Source organism: Oncorhynchus clarkii, chromosome 12, assembly GCF_045791955.1.
Source record: "Oncorhynchus clarkii lewisi isolate Uvic-CL-2024 chromosome 12, UVic_Ocla_1.0, whole genome shotgun sequence".
Taxonomy (NCBI): Eukaryota; Metazoa; Chordata; class Actinopteri; order Salmoniformes; family Salmonidae; genus Oncorhynchus; species Oncorhynchus clarkii.
In genome coordinates, this window is record NC_092158.1 from 21599077 (window position 1) to 21620148 (window position 21072).

At 49.4% G+C, this 21072-nt stretch overlaps 2 protein-coding genes across 7 annotated transcripts in view; both read right to left on the reverse strand.

Annotated features, from left to right (window-relative positions):
* LOC139422871 (bone morphogenetic protein receptor type-1B-like) overlaps nt 1-7025 on the reverse strand; it is a 118344-nt gene extending 111319 nt beyond the window's left edge. Inside the window, exons 1-2 of the mRNA XM_071174302.1 lie at nt 6899-7025; nt 343-412 (exon numbers count right to left, since the gene is read on the reverse strand). The gene's annotated coding sequence lies outside the window, so the exon portion shown is untranslated. The remainder of the gene's footprint in view (nt 1-342; nt 413-6898) is intronic.
* A 615-nt stretch (nt 7026-7640) lies between these two features.
* LOC139422873 (PDZ and LIM domain protein 5-like) overlaps nt 7641-21072 on the reverse strand; it is a 119227-nt gene continuing 105795 nt past the window's right edge. For 3 of the 6 annotated variants that reach the window (XM_071174309.1, XM_071174306.1, XM_071174304.1), the window contains 5 exons: nt 15169-15364; nt 14761-14941; nt 14252-14372; nt 14039-14154; nt 8594-9105 (listed from right to left, as the gene is read on the reverse strand). In XM_071174309.1, the coding sequence (XP_071030410.1) occupies nt 9022-9105; nt 14039-14154; nt 14252-14372; nt 14761-14941; nt 15169-15364 (698 nt within the window). In that variant the 3' untranslated portion in view covers nt 8594-9021. Of the gene's footprint in view, nt 9106-14038; nt 14155-14251; nt 14373-14760; nt 14942-15168; nt 15365-21072 lie in introns of all 6 variants that reach the window. The other 3 variants (XM_071174308.1, XM_071174305.1, XM_071174307.1) reach the window with 3 other exon arrangements.

A 21072-nucleotide genomic window follows, 5' to 3' on the forward strand; every position in this document is an offset into this window, starting at 1 on the left:
ACCACCCAAACACCAGCACCACCCAAACCAAACACCAGCACCACCCAACACCAGCACCACCACCATCCAAACACCAGCACCACCAGCACCACCCAAACACCACCCAAACCCCAGCACCATCCAAACACCAGCACCATCCAAACACTAGCACCACCAAAACACCAGCAACACCAAAACATCAGCACCACCAAAACATCAGCACCACCAAAACATCAGCACCACCACCAGCCAAACACCAGAACCACCCAAACACCAGATCAGAAATCCAATAAGAGACAAGGACAGGAAACTCATCTTCCATTTAAACAATAAAGAAGAAGTAAAAATAGAAAGCAGACTCACCATCCAACAACGAGGGGTTAAACAACGGTCTGTCATTATTGCCATCCAAAGTCACAGCTGCTGTTTTCTCCTGAAAGAGAAAGGGATAGTTCATAAAAACGCTTTTCCAATTAATGGTATTTGCCAGATGTGATTCAGACTGAATTTCAGCCAGGCTCAAGGCAATTCCCCACCTGGGATATCAAGCAATGCCTCAAGCCAACATTCAACTACTACTCTCTCTCTCCATGTCTCTCCCCTCCTCCTTTGTCTTCTCCCCGTCTATCCCCCTGTTTCTCCTCCTAATAACAGGATGCTCAATTTCTCTCACACGATTATAGACCTTCCAGGCAAAGAGCACGCAGCTAGGAGCTTGAAGTCATTCCTGCTCCTTCCCTCCTCCCTTCATCAGACACGAGAGAAAGAGAGAGACAGAGAGACAGAGAGACAGAGAGAAAGATATGAAGATCTTCACAGTGACTTTGGTTGAGGAGTTGGTTGGGGGGGTTGGGAGGATTATCAGTAATTATCAAAGACCAACTGGAACCTATAGGAGAGGATTACTAGAAAGTGGAACAAGATGAGGCCTCTTGCTCCTCTTCTTTTTCCTCCAACTCTTCTGCCCCAGTGCTGATCTGAACCAGAGGTGCACACTTCACAGGCCATGTGATTTCCCCTCAGGAGAATCTCAGGAGGAATACTGCAATGGATGAACTCATAACAACAAGCTTTAATCTATATCCATATATGAATGATATTTCAACACTTCCAGAAATCTGAGAGGAAATATTATTGGACCATGGAGACTGTAGGCCTAAATAAGTGACTGTTTCTAGTGTTCTAAAGCTGAGGGTTCTCTCATAGGAGAAGGGCAAGTATGTCCTCCTTGTCCCAATGTTGAAACCCAGAACTCTGTTAATATGAAGAATGACAGTAGGAACCACCAAGGCAACATAATCTATCTTCTCCATGGCTCCTCTTACTTATGTCCTGAAAATGTATCCTAGTCCACCTGAGGGATGAGAATGTCTGGAGCAGACAAGCAGAGAACTGCATCCCTGGGTCTGTGATGTGTCATGACCATTGTTTTCCAGGGGAAAATGTTGTTTTTCCTTCAGAGTGTCCGGGTGTGCATGGTAACTGCAGAGTGTCCGGGTGTGCATGATACAGTGCCTTGCGAAAGTATTCGGCCCCCTTGAACTTTGTGACCTTTTGCCACATTTCAGGCTTCAAACATAAAGATATAAAACTGTATTTTTTTGTGAAGAATCAACAACAAGTGGGACACAATCATGAAGTGGAACGACATTTATTGGATATTTCAAACTTTTTTAACAAATCAAAAACTGAAAAATTGGGCGTGCAAAATTATTCAGCCCCCTTAAGTTAATACTTTGTAGCGCCACCTTTTGCTGGGATTACAGCTGTAAGTCGCTTGGGGTATGTCTCTATCAGTTTTGCACATCGAGAGATTGACATTTTTCCCATTCCTCCTTGCAAAACAGCTCAAGCTCAGTGAGGTTGGATGGAGAGCATTTGTGAACAGCAGTTTTCAGTTCTTTCCACAGATTCTCGATTGGATTCAGGTCTGGACTTTGACTTGGCCATTCTAACACCTGGATATGTTTATTTTTGAACCATTCCATTGTAGATTTTGCTTTATGTTTTGGATCATTGTCTTGTTGGAAGACAAATCTCCGTCCCAGTCTCAGGTCTTTTCCAGACTCCATCAGGTTTTCTTCCAGAATGGTCCTGTATTTGGCTCCATCCATCTTCCCATCAATTTTAACCATCTTCCCTGTCCCTGCTGAAGAAAAGCAGGCCCAAACCATGATGCTGCCACCACCATGTTTGACAGTGGGGATGGTGTGTTCAGGGTGATGAGCTGTGTTGCTTTTACGCCAAACATAACGTTTTGCATTGTTGCCACAAAGTTCAATTTTGGTTTCATCTGACCAGAGCACCTTCTTCCACATGTTTGGTGTGTCTCCCAGGTGGCTTGTGGCAAACTTTAAACAACACTTTTTATGGATATCTTTAAGAAATGGCTTTCTTCTTGCCACTCTTCCATAAAGGCCAGATTTGGGCAATATACGACACTGATTGTTGTCCTATGGACAGAGTCTCCCACCTCAGCTGTAGATCTCTGCAGTTCATCCAGAGTGATCATGGGCCTCTTGGCTGCATCTCTGATCAGTCTTCTCCTTGTATGAGCTGAAAGTTTAGAGGGACGGCCAGGTCTTGGTAGATTTGCAGTGGTCTGATACTCCTTCCATTTCAATATTATCGCTTGCACAGTGCTCCTTGGGATCTTTAAAGCTTGGGAAATCTTTTTGTACCAAATCCGGCTTTAAACTTCTTCACAACAGTATCTCGGACCTGCCTGGTGTGTTCCTTGTTCTTCATGATGCTCTCTGCGCTTTTAACAGACCTCTGAGACTATCACAGTGCAAGTGCATTTATACGGAGACTTGATTACACACAGGTGGATTGTATTTATCATCATTAGTCATTTAGGTCAACATTGGATCATTCAGAGATCCTCACTGAACTTCTGGAGAGAGTTTGCTGCACTGAAAGTAAAGGGGCTGAATAATTTTGCATGCCCAATTTTCCATTTTTCTGTTAATATGAAGAATGACAGTAGGAACCACCAAGGCAACATAATCTATCTTCTCCATGGCTCCTCTTACTTATGTCCTGAAAATGTATCCTAGTCCACCTGAGGGATGAGAATGTCTGGAGCAGACAAGCAGAGAACTGCATCCCTGGGTCTGTGATGTGTCATGACCATTGTTTTCCAGGGGAAAATTTTGTTTTTCCTTCAGAGTGTCCGGGTGTGCATGGTAACTACAGAGTGTCCGGGTGTGCATGGTAACTACAGAGTGTCCGGGTGTGCATGGTAACTACAGAGTGTCCGGGTGTGCATGGTAACTACAGAGTGTCCGGGTGTGCATGGTAACTACAGAGTGTCCGGGTGTGCATGGTAACAACAATGTGTCCGGGTGTGCATGGTAACTACAGAGTGTCCGGGTGTGCATGGTAACTACAGAGTGTCCGGGTGTGCATGGTAACAACAGAGTGTCCGGGTGTGCATGGTAACCACAGAGTGTCCGGGTGTGCATGGTAACTACAGAGTGTCCGGGTGTGGAATGAACTCCAGCTGCAGTATTGTCAGAAAGAAAGCAAAGGGATTAGATGATTGATGGAAAAGCCATACCTGTGTAAAGCCTTGATATCAGATGCTCTTGAGCTCGGAAGTGTGTGTGTGTGTGTGTGTGTGTGTGTACTCATGCTATATCAGACGCCCATGTGCTTAAATCTACTTCCACAGTCATCAAGAGCAGGGAGAGAAGGAACAAAGGGGAATAGAGAATGTTCTAGCATTTGTGGCTGGTAAAGCCATTGAAAGAGGGCTGATATCCTCTGTTCTCCTTCTGTTGTCCTCTCCTCTGTCAAGCCCCTGAGACATAGAAGGCTGCTAGGGCAGGGGTCGGCAACAGGCGGCCTACAAGACTGTAAAATCCACAGGAATCTGTTCCCAGGAATCTGTTCCCAGGAATCTGTTCCCAGGAATCTGTTCCCAGGAATCAGTTCAAGTATTCCCAGTACTAAAAGAAGAGACTTATGTGATCGTGTCTCAATGTAATCAAGGTATGAAATTATTGTTCATTTCAAATACCATCTCTTTTTGGATGTGGTCAATTTGCAGTGTACAAATTCATCAGTTATAATGTTTTGGTCCCCTGACCATCAACTCACAAAAATGTTCCCGCAGATGAAACTGGTTGCGCTAGGGCACGTTCCAAAGTCATTCCACGGAGGGTCTGTGTCTGTGGGTTTTCGCTCCACCCTTGTACTTGACTGATGAATCAAGGTCACTAATTAATAAATAAACTCCCTCACCTGGTTGTCTACAGGTCTTAATTGAAAGAAAAAAAGAAAAACTCACAGACACTCAGCCCTCGTGGAATGAATTTGACACCCCTGAGGACTCTATGGTCCCTGTCTGGACCTCTGTCTCCAACCAACATTGTAACAAGACACATTCACATTCACTCACATGTGATTGTCTGTGTTCAAATCCTCCTGAAGATATTTATAAACTATAAGGGATGAACAAAGATATCCCTCAATAACCTGATAGTGCTAATTTCATTTGTCCTGAGATTGATACCAGACAGTCCCACCCTCTTCAACACTTTCTCAATATCTCTCAAACATTCTCTAAGAGGAAAACCTTCCCCCCTCTTCCCAAATACTGGCAGCTTGTTAATATGCGCCCAGGAACTATTCTTTGATTGGCTGAGCTCACTTCCTGTAATTATAAGGGAGGAAGTCGGGGTGAGAGGGGTCGCAGCTTGCTAAACTTAGCCCTGCGGACAGACCTAGATCCAGACCCATGACTACCCGGTGTGTGTCTCTCTATAGGGGAGTCCATAGGTTTAGGTTTTTAACTCAAAGGAAATAGGAGTAACCGGCATATACCTGGAAATCAGTCAAACATTATTTTACATATTATCTCACTTGTGAAACACAGACCCTGCAGTCTTCCATAATCACAGGACTGGTGTGTCTTCAACATCTAGTAGGTTATTTATTGATCACATTTTTAATATTTGTTTTATTTAACTAGGCAAGTCAGTTAAGAACAAATTCGTATTTACAATGACGGCCTACACCAGCCAAACCCGGACGACGCTGGGCCAATTGTGCGCTGCCCCACTCGGTAGCCACAAGGGAGACGACCTTGAGGCATATGGGAGACGACAATCATTCACAGTGACAAACCAAATGTTTTGTTCAACAGATACCTGGCAGGTGCATTGTCATCATCTCTCCTCCCAATATCAATGAATCTCATTTTCAACATCCTGGTTATTACCAGACTGCCCATGTGGCCAGGCCTGTATCACACAGTCGTTTTCACACCGGCACAACTACCATAACAAGACCTCTCAAGACCACCACGTGGGTAAGTTACACACTAAGACACACACTTCGACGCCAGAAACACACAGACCCCAACAGTGAAACACTCCCAGCCTCAGTCTGTGGTAGGTCACAAAAACACAGGCCTGCCAACCACCCTCCAGCCTCCCTCCACATCCCTGTAGGCTATGGTGTTGGTGTGTCTGTGGTGCTGCTGCCAATCCTGGGTGGTAGTGAGATCACTGTGTGGTTTATTCTAGACCACTCATTCAGGCTTCCATCAATGATCCTCTCTGTATTGAATATGACTGCATGTTATATCCTAAATGGCACCCTATATATTGTACTACTTTTGACCAGACCCCTATGAGACTTGGTCAAAAGTAGTGCACTACATAGGGAATAAGGTCCCATTTGACACAACATCCGTCTCCAAGATGAAGACTAGTATAAAATATAAGGCTGTGCATGGATGGTTGCTCTTGGGGTTCTGGCCTGGCCTAACTTCATGAGCTGGAGGCCAGTGATGTTTTTGGTGGTCCACTGCAATGGCCGTGGGGCTGTTGACTTGAGACCCTATCGACTGGTGTATAGTGGCATGGGGTCAAGGGTAATATTTGATTGGACTGAAACCCCATTTAAATACAGTCATGCCACGCCACAATGCTTTGTTCTGTTCACCAGTCTATCGCAGAACTCCACTAGACCAGAGAGACACACATATTTACACACATGTACCCAGTGTGATAGAACAGTACAGTAGGCCAATCTCTTGTACTGAACCCAGGTCCACTCCGTCTTAATGTGTGAGTATACTACAGAATATCTCCCCCCAGGCGCTGAGAAGACTGTACATACTGTGCGTCTTCAGCAGCTTGGTTAATGGGGATCCTAATAAATCTAAAATAATGAGCAGTATCAATCCAGGACTCTGTCAGAGGCTGTACTTCAACATCACACAGAGTTCATTATTTAGAGACACTTTCAATGAGATAGCTAGCAAGGGGTGTAAGGTCATACTGGGACTATATTAATAGACAGTAAACAATACTTCACAGGTACACCAAAAACACTCATACCCCTCTAGTCATAATTGGTAACATTCCTTGTATCATCAAGAGGAACCATTATAAAGCAGAATTTTCTATGATTACTCTCATAATATTGAAAATCAGAGTTGATCAAAAGTCTTACGGTATTGTAAAAGTAGCCTTTTGCAAATGTATCCAAATATTAAGCTATAATCTTAGGCTATTTGAGAAGTATTTCTCGTTTGAGGTGTATTTTCTAGGGCTTTAGCCTACAGTAAATCACTTGATCTAAAGTGGCATTTGGAGATTTATTGTGTGGCGATAATTGCTAAATGCTGATAAACATCAACGCCAGCTCCTGAAACCTCGGAACCAGAGCAGAGGAAGCAGGCGAATCAGAGTCGGTTGGTGATAGTTCAGGGATGCTAATTTAATCCATCACACCCGTCAAAACCTGTGTATCATGACTGAATTACATGACACGCAAACTAAACACAAAATACCACCACTTTTACATTCTGACAGAAGTGAGGATACAAGCTAGCGAACAGAATTGATGCCAGCTAAAACTTCGCGCTTGCTATGAAAACACCTGGTTTTCTAAACAAATTTACCTTTTCCTCGCGTAGAATAGAAGGATTCCGATATGATGGTTTGGTCACAATTATTTAGAGAATTTCGTCTAGGCTTCTTCGTTTTACTACGTTTGTGTTGTGTCGATTTCTAACTTCTCCAAGTGACCGGGCTCTACATAACATTAGCTACGTTTTCGCCGCCGGGTGTTGGGCTCCCACCTCCGACGTCTTGGAGAAGTACAGTTTGGTCCCCCGCTGCTCTAAGTGTCCCTTTCGTTTCACTTTATCTACGGATGGAAATCTTTATTGCATAATATGCAACCACTTGACATTTTCCCCTATAACTTTTTTTCAGTCATTGTTTATTCAAAAGGTACATTCTAGTCTGCACTTTTGTAGTGTCATAATGTCATCATTCATTTGAGGCAAGACAGGACACCTGAGAGAAATGTGACCTCCCGTTTCCTTGGAGATCGTCTAGGTGAGCGTGTGAGGGGACTCATCTGACACTGAACAATATAGTTACATTGCTGCATCATGTCTGTGTAGCAAAGAAAGGTTGGTTTATTGAACACCAATCATAATATAAATTGGCATTAAAGCTGTACAAACGTTTTGAGCTTCATCATCACGCTGTTGGCTACATATGGGGTATTAATGGAATCAACCAGTCATATTTAGACGTTTTGATCTGGGATCTCTATAGTGACACTATGACTAACAATGAAACCATAAACATAAACATAAAAACACACATGACTGAATCCTTACTACTTTCAAAGACTTTATATGAAATTGTAGTTTTATTTTTTACAAATAGAAGACCAATACACTTGGATTAATGTACTGTATTTCTCAATAAAATGGTGTTCTTCCCACAAAGGTCTAATACAAATCACAATAACACTGACATTGTAGAGATGTAGAGAAAAATGGTAAATTTTTTTATTCTGTAGTTTGGATGAGTAACATCGTGGAAAATACGATTGGTAATGGAATGAATTACACCAATAAACACCACACAGGCAAGCATTCATCAGTAGCAGCAAAAGCAAAATGGTGTCTAAGTTTAGGTTAAAAATGTATGGAAATGTAATCCATAAAAATACTTAGAAAAATCAATACAACAATAAACTCAGAAAACCCCTACTGCTAATAAAATAACAGCTGTCTGTCCTGACCGTCTGACTTTGTCAGTAAACCACTCTATGTGCAACTGACCCTAGAAAGCCCAAAATACAGTACATTCCTACGTCCCTCCAGCCCCAATAAATATACTACCAGGATAAATACAGATCTGTCTACAGATTCAAACAGACCAGCAGAGAGAGAGACAGACAGAGACAGATGAGGGGAGGGGGGGGGGGGGGGCCTAGTTGTTCTCAACAACACATTATTTTTCAATAAGGTGATAATTGATTTGAATATGTCCACTGATTAATGTTAATTTGATAAGGTCCCCATTATATACTAAAATAAGACTTTAATTAGATAACTACATACATGCTAAGGTATCATATGTAGTGGATTTTCATTTATGAAATAAATTCATGTTGAGGGCTTCAAGAATATCCTGTAGTTAGGTGAACACATAAGGTAGTGATACTGAAGTAGCAGCCCGGGGCCATATCTGGCTCATCATTTGTCATGATGAGCCAGATATGGCCCCGGGCTGCTACTTCAGTATCACTACCTTACGTGTTCACCTAACTACAGGATATTCTTGTACTGTATGTAAAGAACATTTCAATCAGATATTTCATGAAAAATCATACCTCCCTTCATGTCAACATACTTTCTCCCATCATGCACTTTGTCTGACTTCAACAAATCTTCAAATATCTAATGAATCTAAATCGGTAGAAAATACACTAGGTACTTTTTCATACCTTCATTTTAGCAAAATATTTTCCCCTTTTATATGGCACAAGCGGTGAATGGTAAACAACACACACACACACACAAAAACACACACACACACACACACACACACACACACACACACACACACACACACACACACACATCAGAGAATATGAAATAAAGCTTAACTCCCTATAACCAAACATATGTTAATAAAAGTCATAATCAGGTAAATCAATCTTTTAAAACTACCAAAAATATCAACAACTCTGTTCTTCACTCCTGAGGGTGGGTCAGATCTAGACTGTATTGGCGTGTTTCTTGCACAGAGCCTTGTCCTTTTTAGAGAAGAAGGCTTGGCCCTCCAAACTGGTGTTGCAGACCTGGAAAAAGACAGACAGAGTACAGTAGTGTCAGTGCTACAACCCTTCAATGTTATCTACTCCCCTACTCTCTCCAGGCCCCCCCTCTCTCTCCATGCCCCCCTCTCTCTCCATGCCCCCACTCTCTCTCTCCATGGCCCCCCTCTCTCTCTCCATGCCCCCCCTCTCTCTCCATGACCCCCCTCTCTCTCTCCATGACCCCCCCCTCTCTCTCCATGCCCCCCTCTCTCTCTCTCCATGCCCCCATCTCTCTCTCTCCATGCCCCCCTCTCTCTCTCTCCATGCCCCCCTCTCTCTCTCTCCATGCCCCCCTCTCTCTCTCTCCATGCCCCCCTCTCTCTCCATGCCCGCCTCTCTCTCTCCATGCCTGCCTCTCTCTCTCTCCATGCCTGCCTCTCTCTCTCTCCATGCCCCCCTCTCTCTCTCCATGCCCCCCTCTCTCTCCATGCCCGCCTCTCTCTCTCCATCTCTCTCTCTCTCTCTCTCTCCATGCCTGCCTCTCACTCTCCATGCCCCTCTCTCTCTCCATGCCCCCCTCTCTCTCTCCATGCCTCTCTCTCTCTCTCCATGCCTGCCTCGCTCTCTCTCCATGCCTGCCTCTCTCTCTCTCCATGCCCCCTCTCTCTCTCCATGCCCCCTCTCTCTCTCCATGCCCCCGCTCTCTCTCCATGCCCCCGCTCTCTCTCCATGCCCCCGCTCTCTCTCCATGATGCCCCCATCTCTCTCTCCATGCCCCCCTCTCTCTCCATGCCTGCCTCTCTCTCTCCATGCCTGCCTCTCTCTCTCCATGCCTGCCTCTCTCTCTCTCCATGCCCCCTCTCTCTCTCCATGCCCCCATCTCTCTCTCCATGCCCCATCTCTCTCTCCATGCCCCCCTCTCTCTCTCCATGCCCCCTCTCTCTTTCCATGCCCCACTTTCTCTTCATGCCCCCCTCTCTCTCTCTCCATGCCTCCTCTCTTTCCATGATGCCCCCTCTCTTTCCATGATGCCCCCCTCTCTCTCTCCATGCCCCCTCTCTCTTCATGCCCCCCCTGTCTCTCTCCATGCCCCCCTCTCTCTCTCTCCATGCCCCCCTCTCTCTCTCTCTCCATGCCTCCCTCTCTCTCTCTCTCCATGCCCCCCTCTCTCTCTCCATGCCCCTCTCTCTCTCTCTCCATGCCCCCCTCTCTCTCTCTCTCTCTCTCCATGCATCCCTCTCAATCTCTATGCCCCTCTCTCTCTCTCTCTCCATGCCCCTCTCTCTCTCCATGCCCCCCTCTCTCTCTCCATGCATCCCTCTCTCTCTCTCTCTCTCTCTCCATGCCCCTCTCTCTCTCTCTCCATGCCTCCCTCTCTCTCTCTCTCTCTCTCTCTCCATGCATCCCTCTCTCTCTCTCTCTCCATGCATCCCTCTCTCTCTCCATGCCCCCCTCTCTCTCTCCATGCCCCCCCTCTCTCTCCATGCCCCCCCTCTCTCTCCATGATGCCCCCCTCTCTCTCCATGATGCCCCCCTCTCTCTCCATGATGCCCCCATCTCTCTCTCCATGATGCCCCCATCTCTCTCTCCATGCCTCCCTCTCTCTCTCCATGCCCCCTCTCTCTTTCCATGCCCCCCCTCTCTCTCCATGCCCCCTCTCTCTCTCCATGCCCCCTCTCTCTCTCCATGCCCCCATCTCTCTCTCCATGCCCCCATCTCTCTCTCCATGTCCCCCTCTCTCTCTCCATGCCCCCTCTCTCTTTCCATGCCCCCCTCTCTCTTCATGCCCCCCTCTCTCTCTCCATGCCTCCTCTCTTTCCATGATGCCCCCCTCTTTTTCCATGATGCCCCCCTCTCTCTCTCCATGCCCCCTTCTCTCTCTCCATGCCCCCCTCTCTCTTCATGCCCCCCTCTCTCTTCATGCCCCCTCCTGTCTCTCTCCATGCCCCCATCTCTCTCTCTCCATGCCGCCCTCTCTCTCTCCATGCCGCCCTCTCTCTCTCTCTCTCCATGCCCCCTCTCTCTCTCCATGCCCCCTCTCTCTCTCCATGCCCCCCTCTCTCTCTCCATGCCCCCCTCTCTCTCTCCATGCCCCCCTCTCTCTCTCCATGCCCTCCCTCTCTCTCTATGCCCCTCTCTCTCTCTCCATGCCTCCCTCTCTCTCTCCATGCCCCCCTCTCTCTCACCATGCCCCCCTCTCTCTCTCCATGCCCCTCTCTCTCTCTCCATGCCCCCCCCTCTCTCTCTATGCCCCTCTCTCTCTCTCTCTCTCTCTCTCCATGCCCCTCTCTCTCTCCATGCCTCCCTCTCTCTCTCCATGCCCCTCTCTCTCTCTCCATGCCCCTCTCTCTCTCTCCATGCCCCCCTTCTCTCTCCATGCCCCCCTTCTCTCTCCATGCCCCCCTTCTCTCTCTCCATGCCTGCCTCTCTCTCTCCATGCCCCCCTCTCTCTCTCCATGCCCCCCTCTCTCTCTCCATGCCCCCCTCTCTCTCTCTCCATGCCCCCCTCTCTCTCTCCATGCCCCCCTCTCTCTTTCCATGCCCACCTCTCTCTTCATGCCCCCCTCTCTCTCTCTCCATGCCCCCATCTCTTTTCATGATGCCCCAATCTCTTTCCATGATGCCCCCCTCTCTCTCTCTATGCCCCCTTCTCTCTCCATGCCCCCTCTCTCTTCATGCCCCCTCTCTCTTCATGCCCCCCTGTCTCTCTCCATGCCCCCCTCTCTATCTCTCCATGCCTGCCTCTCTCTCTCCATGCCTGCCTCTCTCTCTCCATGCCTGCCTCTCTCTCTTCATGCCCCCCTCTCTCTCTCCATGCCCCCCTCTCTCTCTCTCCATGCCCCCTCTCTCCATGCCTGCCTCTCTCTCTCCATGCCCCATCTCTCTCTCCATGCCCCCCTCTCGCTCTCCATGCCCCCCTCTCGCTCTCCATGCCCCCCTCTCGCTCTCCATGCCCCCCTCTCTCTTTCTCCATGCCCCCATCTCTTTTCATGATGCCCCACTCTCTTTCCATGATGCCCCCCTCTCCCTCTCCATGCCCCCTCTCTCTTCATGCCCCCCTGTCTCTCTCCATGCCCCCCTCTCTCTCTCCATGCCCCCCTCACTCTCTCCATGCCCCCCTCACTCTCTCCATGCCCCCCTCACTCTCTCCATGCCTCCCTCTCCATGCTCCCCTCTCTCTCTCCATGCCTGTCTCTCTCTCTCACTCTCCATGCCTGCCTCTCACTCTCCCTGCCCCCTCTCTCTCTCCATGCCCCCCTCTCTCTCTCCATGCCTGCCTCTCTCTCCATGCCTGCCTCTCTCTCTCCATGCCCCCTCTCTCTCTCCATGCCCCCTCTCTCTCTCTCTCCATGCATCTCTCTCTCTCTCCATGCCCCCCTCTCTCTCTCCATGCCTCTCTCTCTCTCTCTCTCTCTCATGCCTCCCTCCCTCTCTCTCTCTCTCCATGCCCCCCTCTCTCTCTCCATGCCCCCCTCCCTCTTTCCATGCCCCCCTCCCTCTTTCCATGCCCCCCTCCCTCTTTCCATGCCCCCTCTCTCTCCATGCCCCCATCTCTCTCTCCATGCCCCCATCTCTCTCTCCATGCCCCCATCTCTCTCTCCATGCCCCCCTCTCTCTCCATGATGAACCCATCTCTCTCTCCATGCCCACCCATCTCTCTCCATGCCCCCCTCTCTCTCCATGCCCCCTCTCTCTCCATGCCCCCTCTCTCTCTCCATGCCCCCTCTCTCTCTCCATGCCCCCCTCTCTCTCTCCATGCCCCCCTCTCTCTCTCCATGCTTGCCCTCTCTCTCTCGATGCCCTCTCTCTCTCTCCATGCCCCCCTCTCTCTCCATGCCCCCCCTCTCTCTCTCCATGCTTGCCTCTCTCTCTCGATGCCCCCTCTCTCTCTCCATGCCCCCCTCTCTCTCCATGCCCCCCCTCTCTCTCCATGATGCCCCCATCTCTCTCTCCATGCCCCCCTCTCTCTCTCCATGCCCCCCTCTCTCTCTCCATGATGAACCCATCTCTCTTTCCATGCCCCCTCTCTCTCTCCATGCCCCATCTCTCTCTCCATGCCCCCCTCTCTCTCTCCATGCCCCCCTCTCTCTCTCCATGCCCCCCTCTCGCTCTCCATGCCCCCCTCTCGCTCTCCATGCCCCCCTCTCGCTCTCCATGCCCCCCTCTCGCTCTCCATGCCCCCCTCTCGCTCTCCATGCCCCCCTCTCGCTCTCCATGCCCCCCTCTCGCTCTCCATGCCCCCTCTCTCTCTCCATGCCCCCTCTCTCTCTCCATGCCTGCCCCTCTCTCTCCATGCCCCCCTCTCTCTCTCCATGCCCCCTCTCTCTCCATGCCCCCCTCTCTCTCCATGCCCCTCTCTCTCCATGCCCCCCTCTCTCTCTCTCTCGCCATGCCCCCCTCTCTCTCTCCATGCCCCCCTCTCTCTCTCTCTCTCTCTCTCTCCATGCATCCCTCTCTCTCTCCATACATCCCTCTCTCTCTCCATGCCCCCCCTCTCTCTCCATGCCCCCCTCTCTCTCTCTACCCCTCTCTCTCTCTCTCTCTCCATGCCCCCATCTCTCTCTCCATGTCCCCCTCTTTCTCTCCATGCCCCCTCTCTCTTTCCATGCCTCCATCTCTCTCTCTCTCCATGCCTCCCTCTCTCTCTCTCTCTCCATGCCCCTCTCTCTCTCTCCATGCCCCCCTCTCTCTCTCCATGCCTCCCCCTCTCTCTCTCTCTCTCTATGCCTCCCTCTCCATGCCCTCCTCTCTCTCTCTATGCCCCCCTCTCTCTCTCTATGCCCCCCTCTCTCTCTCTATGCCCCCCTCTCTCTCTCTATGCCCCCCTCTCTCTCTCTATGCCCCCCTCTCTCTCTCCATGCCCCCCTCTCTCTCTCCATGCCCCCCTCTCTCTCTCCATGCCCCCCTCTCTCTCTCCATGCCCCACTCTCTCTCTCCATGCCCCCCTCTCTCACTCCATGGGAGGCTGACTTACTGCACACACGAAGCAGGTATCATGCCAGGTGAATCCCAACGCCTCCAGAAACTTGTCTCCTGCCTCGATGGGAAAGTCGCAACCATGGCAACTGGTACCAAAGAGTTGATAGTAGTCTGAATGGGAGAGGGTCAGTATAATGTTACTTTCATGACGCAAATGATTTCACAGTGCCGTTCATTCCCTAAGACCTTGCTTGCTGTGACCTCTCACCTCTTTCACAGTATGGCAGCCCGTCCTCCAGGTGGAAGGTGTTGTTTCCGATTGGCTGCTGGCAGGACGCACACAGGAAGCAGTACACATGCCATGTCTGCTTCAGGGCATTGATGACTTCCTGTATTAAAAAAATACAAGGGATTATAGGGAATTATATTACTGTCATAATGCCATAACTTGATTTCAATATGTGTCTGTGCATTAGAAGAGGAAGCTAAGATAGTTGAGCAAGGTGGACAAGCCAAGATACTATACTGTCTCCTAAAGTATGTCACTCACCCCCAGGACCTTCTGCTGGTAGCTGGTGCAGGTAGGGGCAAGATACTATACTGTCTCCTAAAGTATGTCACTCACCCCCAGGACCTTCTGCTGGCAGCTGGTACAGGTAGGGGCAAAGATATTATACTGTCTCCTAAAGTATGTCACTCACCCCCAGGACTTTCTGCTGGTAGCTGGTGCAGGTAGGGGCAAAGATACTATACTGTCTCCTAAAGTATGTCACTCACCCCCAGGACCTTCTGCTGGCAGCTGGTGCAGGTAGGGGCAAAGAACTTCTCATAGCAGTGAGCACAGTACACTGTTCCCCTCTCCTCCACGAAGCCAGACTCCACCAGAGACATGTGGCAGTGGGAACAGTTAAACTCCTCAGGGTGCCAGGACATGCCCATGGCCACCAGGAAAGGACCTCTGTGGAAGATAGGAGGTGGTCAGAGGTCAGGGTAACAAGGCAAAAAGAGAGGTTGACTTGTTTTGGTCAAATTAATTTTAAACACCACTTTATCAATGTCAGATGTATTTGAAAGGGACTAAACTAATCAGACGTACACCCTTAGGATTAGGCTGTGTCCAAAATTCTAATATAGTGCACTACTTTTGACCACACATGGCTTCCCATATTGACTGTTGGTACTGACCTGATGACCTTGTCACAGTGGCCACACATGGGGGTGCGTGTTCCCGCTGCGATGTGTTCGGCCCGCTGTACCAGGGAGTTCTGGTCCTTAGGGTGCGCCTGGGGGGCAGGGCGGTCAGAAACTTTGGGTACTGTGGGTACTGGTGCAGTGTTGCTGACCCTCCCAAAAGAGGGCGCAGCGCCACCCTTAGAGAAACCTAAAGCAACAGAAAATACACCACAGTTGTTTCAATCACACCATACAGAGATAAACAAAAGATCCCATCCATTTGAGCTATATAATAAACATTGACAAACTGCTGTGTCAGGTAATCACAACACTAACAACGTACTGCAGACAGGCAGAGCAGTACAGTAGCTGTATTTACATGGGTGTGTGCATTGCTAGTTAAACCTAAAGACATCTTAGCTTAGGAGTGGTGGGCAGGTGTGATCAGGTATGAATGAGTATGCTGCTTGCTGCCAGAATATATTAGATCTAGCTGTGACCTCCCTGTCTTTAGCATGGGCCAGCTGTGTCGGGCAGATCCACTCCACACCGCCCAAACAATGGATCAATCTTCCCCACCGGGGTGAAGAAACAACATTACCATAGCCAGAAGAGACATCTGACAAAATGCCCCCAAGCCCCTCAGAACGCAGAGTGGCGAAGAAGAGACTATTCTCTCCTTCTCTCCATTCTTCCCTCTCTCCTCTCTCTCTGGCTGCATAGAGACATCCAGGCTGAGATCAAAGATGTCTTCCCTCAGAGGGGGATGGGGTGAGGGGTGGAGGGGGACAGAGACTCTATTGAAAAGGAGAACCCAATCAAAGAGCGGTGGACTGGGGGGTCAGAGAGCAAGTGCCCCCTCGATTTTCTCATAGTGGAGAGCAAACGAGCTGAATAAACATGACTGGGGACTGGCAGAGAAGGGAGAAGAGCGGAGAGGAGAGGACATCCATGGGGGTGGATGAGAGAGATAGAGGAAGAGAGAGAGAGACGGGGGAGCCAGAGAGAGACGGGGAAGCCAGAGAGAGAGAGAGACGGGGGAGCCAGAGAGAGAGAGACGGGAGAGCCAGAGAGAGAGAGAGACGGGGGAGCCAGAGAGAGAGAGAGAGAGAGAGACGGGGGAGCCAGAGAGAGAGAGACGGGGGAGCCAGAGAGAGAGAGACGGGAGAGCCAGCGAGAGAGAGACGGGAGAGCCAGCGAGAGAGAGACGGGAGAGCCAGCGAGAGAGAGACGGGAGAGCCAGCGAGAGAGAGACGGGAGAGCCAGAGAGAGAGAGACGGGGAAGCCAGCGAGAGAGAGACGGGAGAGCCAGAGAGAGAGAGACGGGGGAGCCAGAGAGAGAGACGGGAGAGCCAGCGAGAGAGAGACGGGGGAGCCAGAGAGAGAGAGACGGGGGAGCCAGCGAGAGAGAGACGGGGGAGCCAGCGAGAGAGAGACGGGGGAGCCAGAGAGAGAGAGACGGGGGAGCCAGAGAGAGAGAGACGGGGGAGCCAGAGAGAGAGAGACGGGGGAGCCAGAGAGAGAGAGACGGGGGAGCCAGAGAGAGAGAGAGACGGGGGAGCCAGAGAGAGAGACGGGGGAGCCAGAGAGAGAGAGAGACGGGGGAGCCAGAGAGAGAGAGAGACGGGGGAGCCAGAGAGAGAGAGAGACGGGAGAGACGGGAGAGCCAGAGAGAGAGAGACAGGGAAGCCAGAGAGAGAGAGAGACGGGGGAGCCAGAGAGAGAGAGACGGGGGAGCCAGAGAGAGAGAGACGGGGGAGCCAGAGAGAGAGAGACGGGGGAGCCAGAGAGAGAGAGACGGGGGCGCCAGAGAGAGAGAGACGGGGGAGCCAGAGCGCGAGAGCCGGGGGAGCCAGAGAGAGAGAGACGGGGGAGCCAGAGAGAGAGAGACGGGGGAGCCAGAGAGAGAGAGACGGGAGAGCCAGAGAGAGAGAGAGAGACGGGAGAGCCAGAGAGAGAGAGAGAGACGGGAGAGCCAGAGAGAGAGAGACGGGGGAGCCAGAGAGAGAGAGACGGGGGAGCCAGAGAGAGAGAGACGGGGGAGCCAGAGAGAGAGAGACGGGGGAGCCAGAGAGAGAGAGACGGGAGAGCCAGCGAGAGAGAGACGGGGAAGCCAGAGAGAGAGAGACGGGGAAGCCAGCGAGAGAGAGACGGGGGAGCCAGAGAGAGAGAGACGGGGGAGCCAGAGAGAGAGAGACGGGGGAGCCAGAGAGAGAGAGAGACGGGGGAGCCAGAGAGAGAGAGACGGGGGAGCCAGAGACGGGGGAGCCAGAGAGAGAGAGACGGGGGAGCCAGAGAGAGAGAGACGGGGGAGCCAGAGAGAGAGAGACAGGGGAGCCAGAGAGAGAGAGAGACGGGGGAGCCAGAGAGAGAGAGACAGAGGAGCCAGAGAGAGAGAGACAGGGGAGCCAGAGAGAGAGAGACGGGGGAGCCAGAGAGAGAGCAAGGAGGGAAGAGAGCATAAACTGTATATGATATTGTCACTGTGTGTTGGCTCTATGCTCTAACTAACCCCTGAAGAGGCTTTGGGCAGGCTGTAAGGCAGGGGTGTCAAAGTCAAATGGATGGAGGGCCAAATAAAAAAATCAGCTACAAGACGAGGGCCGGACTGTTCGAATGTTCATTGAAAAATTTTTAAATGACGCATATAGTCTAGTGAACCTAATTGAACCTACTGAAAACCTAACAAATATATTACAATATGATCAGATAAATAAAGCAATATTTTCTTATGGCTCTGTCAGTAATCTTTAATTTTCAACAGACACAAAAGACAAATTTCCTTTATATAAATATCCCCATAACATGAACATTAAATGAAAGAAACCGGTATTCAAGGCACCATCAGTAGACTATATTTTCTATTTTAGCAAAAGTGGGCTAAATTTACTTCAAAGAAAAAACAATAATAGCAATTTTCTATCATCCACTCAACTGAAATATTTTTAAAATATAATTGGATTGAAATACAAAAAAATAAAGTGCAAAAATCTATTAATCAAAAACAACACTTTGTTTAAGGAGAAGTAACATGCAGTGAAAACAAATATTAAATTTTAACTTTTAAACTTGAACTGAGTAAAAACTCTAAATATGTGATTGCACAGTAATGTTCACTTGTTTGAGGTTGAGGGTGATACTTGGTGGTGTCCCATCTTTTCCACAAGTTCATCAATGTTCGGGGTAAGGCTCTGAGCTGAAGAAATCCTCAGAATTGAGTGGAGGTGTTCAGCAGTAAGTCGACTTCTGTGTGATGTTTTGTTCAGGTTCATCAAAGAAAACAGTTGTTCACACAGGTATGTGCTGCCAAACATAGACAACGTTTGAGCAGCCTGGATGCGCAGCTGGGGCATTGTGCCGGGGAGGAAACGGGCGAACTCCGCAGCACCCACTGCCGCATATTTTGCCCTCAGTGCATCATTGCATTGGAGGTCAATCAACTCCATTTGGAGGTTTGGTGGTGAGCTTTCCACGTCAACAGCAAATGGGTTACCGAGCAGTTCCAACCTGCTTTTTTGTGCTTCAAAGTCAGCAAATCGGCGTCGAAAGTCAGCGGCAAGCATACCTATTTTATCAGCCAACTGTGTGCTCGGGAACGCACTGGTAGAGAGCTTCTCTTTCATGGTCTGGCAGCTGGGAAAGTGGCTCAAATTTTCTTTCCGCATCTGCGTCTCCCACAGAGTCAGTTTGGTTTTAAATGCCTTCACTGTACTGTACATATCAGAGATGACACGATCCCGACCCTGCAGCTGCAAGTTTATTGCATTCAGATGACTCGTAATGTCACACAGAAAAGCCATTTCACACAGAAACATTTCGTCTCGGAGTTGTGTTGTGTCTTTCCCTTTGCTGTCCAAGAACAGACAAATCTCCTCACGAAGCTCGAAACATCTTTGAAGCACCTTTCCCTGGCTTAGCCATCGCACCTCTGTGTGATAAGGCAAATCACCATGCTCCGTTTCTAACTCCGTCAGAAATGCCTTGAACTGGCGGTGATTCAAACCTTTGGCTCTGATAAAGTTAACTGTGCGCGTGATGATGCTCATTACATGCTCCATTTTCAAGGCTTTACCGCACAACGCTTCCTGGTGTATGATACAATGATAAGCTGTCAGCTCACCTGTCGCGTTTTCCTCTTGCATCTTTTCCCGTATCTTCGCCACCAGTCCGCTCCTGTGTCCACACATCGCAGGTGCTCCGTCGGTTGTCAAACCCACGAGTTTTTCCCAAGGCAGCTCCATCTCATTTACACATCTTGACACCTCTTCATACAAATCATGCCCCGTAGTTGTGCCATGCATAGGACGTAAAGCCAAAAACTCCTCTGTCACGCTTAGGTTGGAGTCCACTCCGCGGATGAAAATTGACAACTGGGCAATGTCAGAAATGTCGGTGCTCTCATCCACAGCCAAGGAATATGCAATAAAATCTTTTCCCTTTTTCACAAGCTGCTCTTTTAGATTGATGGACAACTGGTCTACTCTCTCGGCAATGGTGTTTCTGCTCAGACTCACATTTAAAAAGAGTTGCCTTTTTTCTGGGCAAACTTCGTCACAAACTTTAATCATGCAGTTTTTGATGAAATCCCCCTCCGTAAATGGCCGGGCTGATTTAGCGATCTCTTCTGCCAAAATAAAACTGGCCTTGACAGCAGCCTGGCCTTGTGATTTGGCTTTTTTGAACAGAGCCTGTCGAGATTTGAGGCCTCGTTTTAATTCCTCTGCCTTTTGTAGCCTTTGTTCCATGTCCATATTCTTGTTTTTGTCCGCGTGTTTCGTTTCATAATGTCGTCTCAGATTATACTCTTTCAGTACCGCCACACTTTCTCCACACAGAAGACACACAGGTTTTCCAGCTACCTTCGTGAACATATACTCCGACTCCCACCTTGTTTGAAACCCCCGGTTCTCAGTATCCACCTTCCGTTTTGCCATTTTTGATGGGTATCTGAAAGTTAATTTTACTGTGATGCTGACGACTGCTGTGCCAATAAATATTGAAATGAAGCAGCCTACTGCTCGGTGCGTCACCTTTGCATTGTGGGAAATGTAGTATTGGTGCGTGTAAAAGATCTGCGGGCTGCCGGCTTGCTGCGGGCCGGTTCTAATAATAAATCAAGATCATCCCAGGGGCCGTAAAAAACCTTCTTGCGGGCCGGATGTGGCCCGCGGGCCTTGACTCTGACATATGTGCTGTAAGGGAACACTGGAGATTTGTATCTCTGTTTCACTTGAACCACAGCAGGGCTGCCAAACTCCTGGTCCAAACCCCTGGTCCAAACCCCTGGTCCAAACTCCTGGTCCAAACTCCTGGTCCAAACCCCTGGTCCAGGTCCATCAAACTACTACTTCAACCACATCTGTTTAAGTTGGTCTTTTAAATGTCCTGTTGAGTGACCGTTTAGAGGCAGCAGTTTCTAGCCCAGTCCCAGGGCTTAGGGGACATGTTCTTGGTTGACACAATGACAGGAGTGCATGGTGGCAGGGAGGGAGGGAGCAATGGAAGGAGGGAGGTGAGGGAGGCTGGATAGATGAGTTTATAAGACAACACTCATCTCTCTCTGATAAACATCTGGGAGATGTATTACCTTCTGTCATCAATGCTGCCTGGCTTTTACACAGATGGCGGACAGAGGGCATAGTTCTCTCTCACACGGACAGTAACACATACACACACACAGACCCATGGAACACACCACAACACCGGTATACAACCTAATACCAATCCTGTCCTGCCCAGTGGAGGCTGCTGAGGGGAGAGCGACTCAAAATAATGTCTGGAACAGAGCGAATGGAATGGCATTAAACACCTGGAAACCATGGAAACCATGTGTTTGATGTATTTGATACCATTCCACTGATTCTGCTCCAGTCATTAGAACGAGACGGTTCTTCCCAACTAAGGTGCCACCAACCT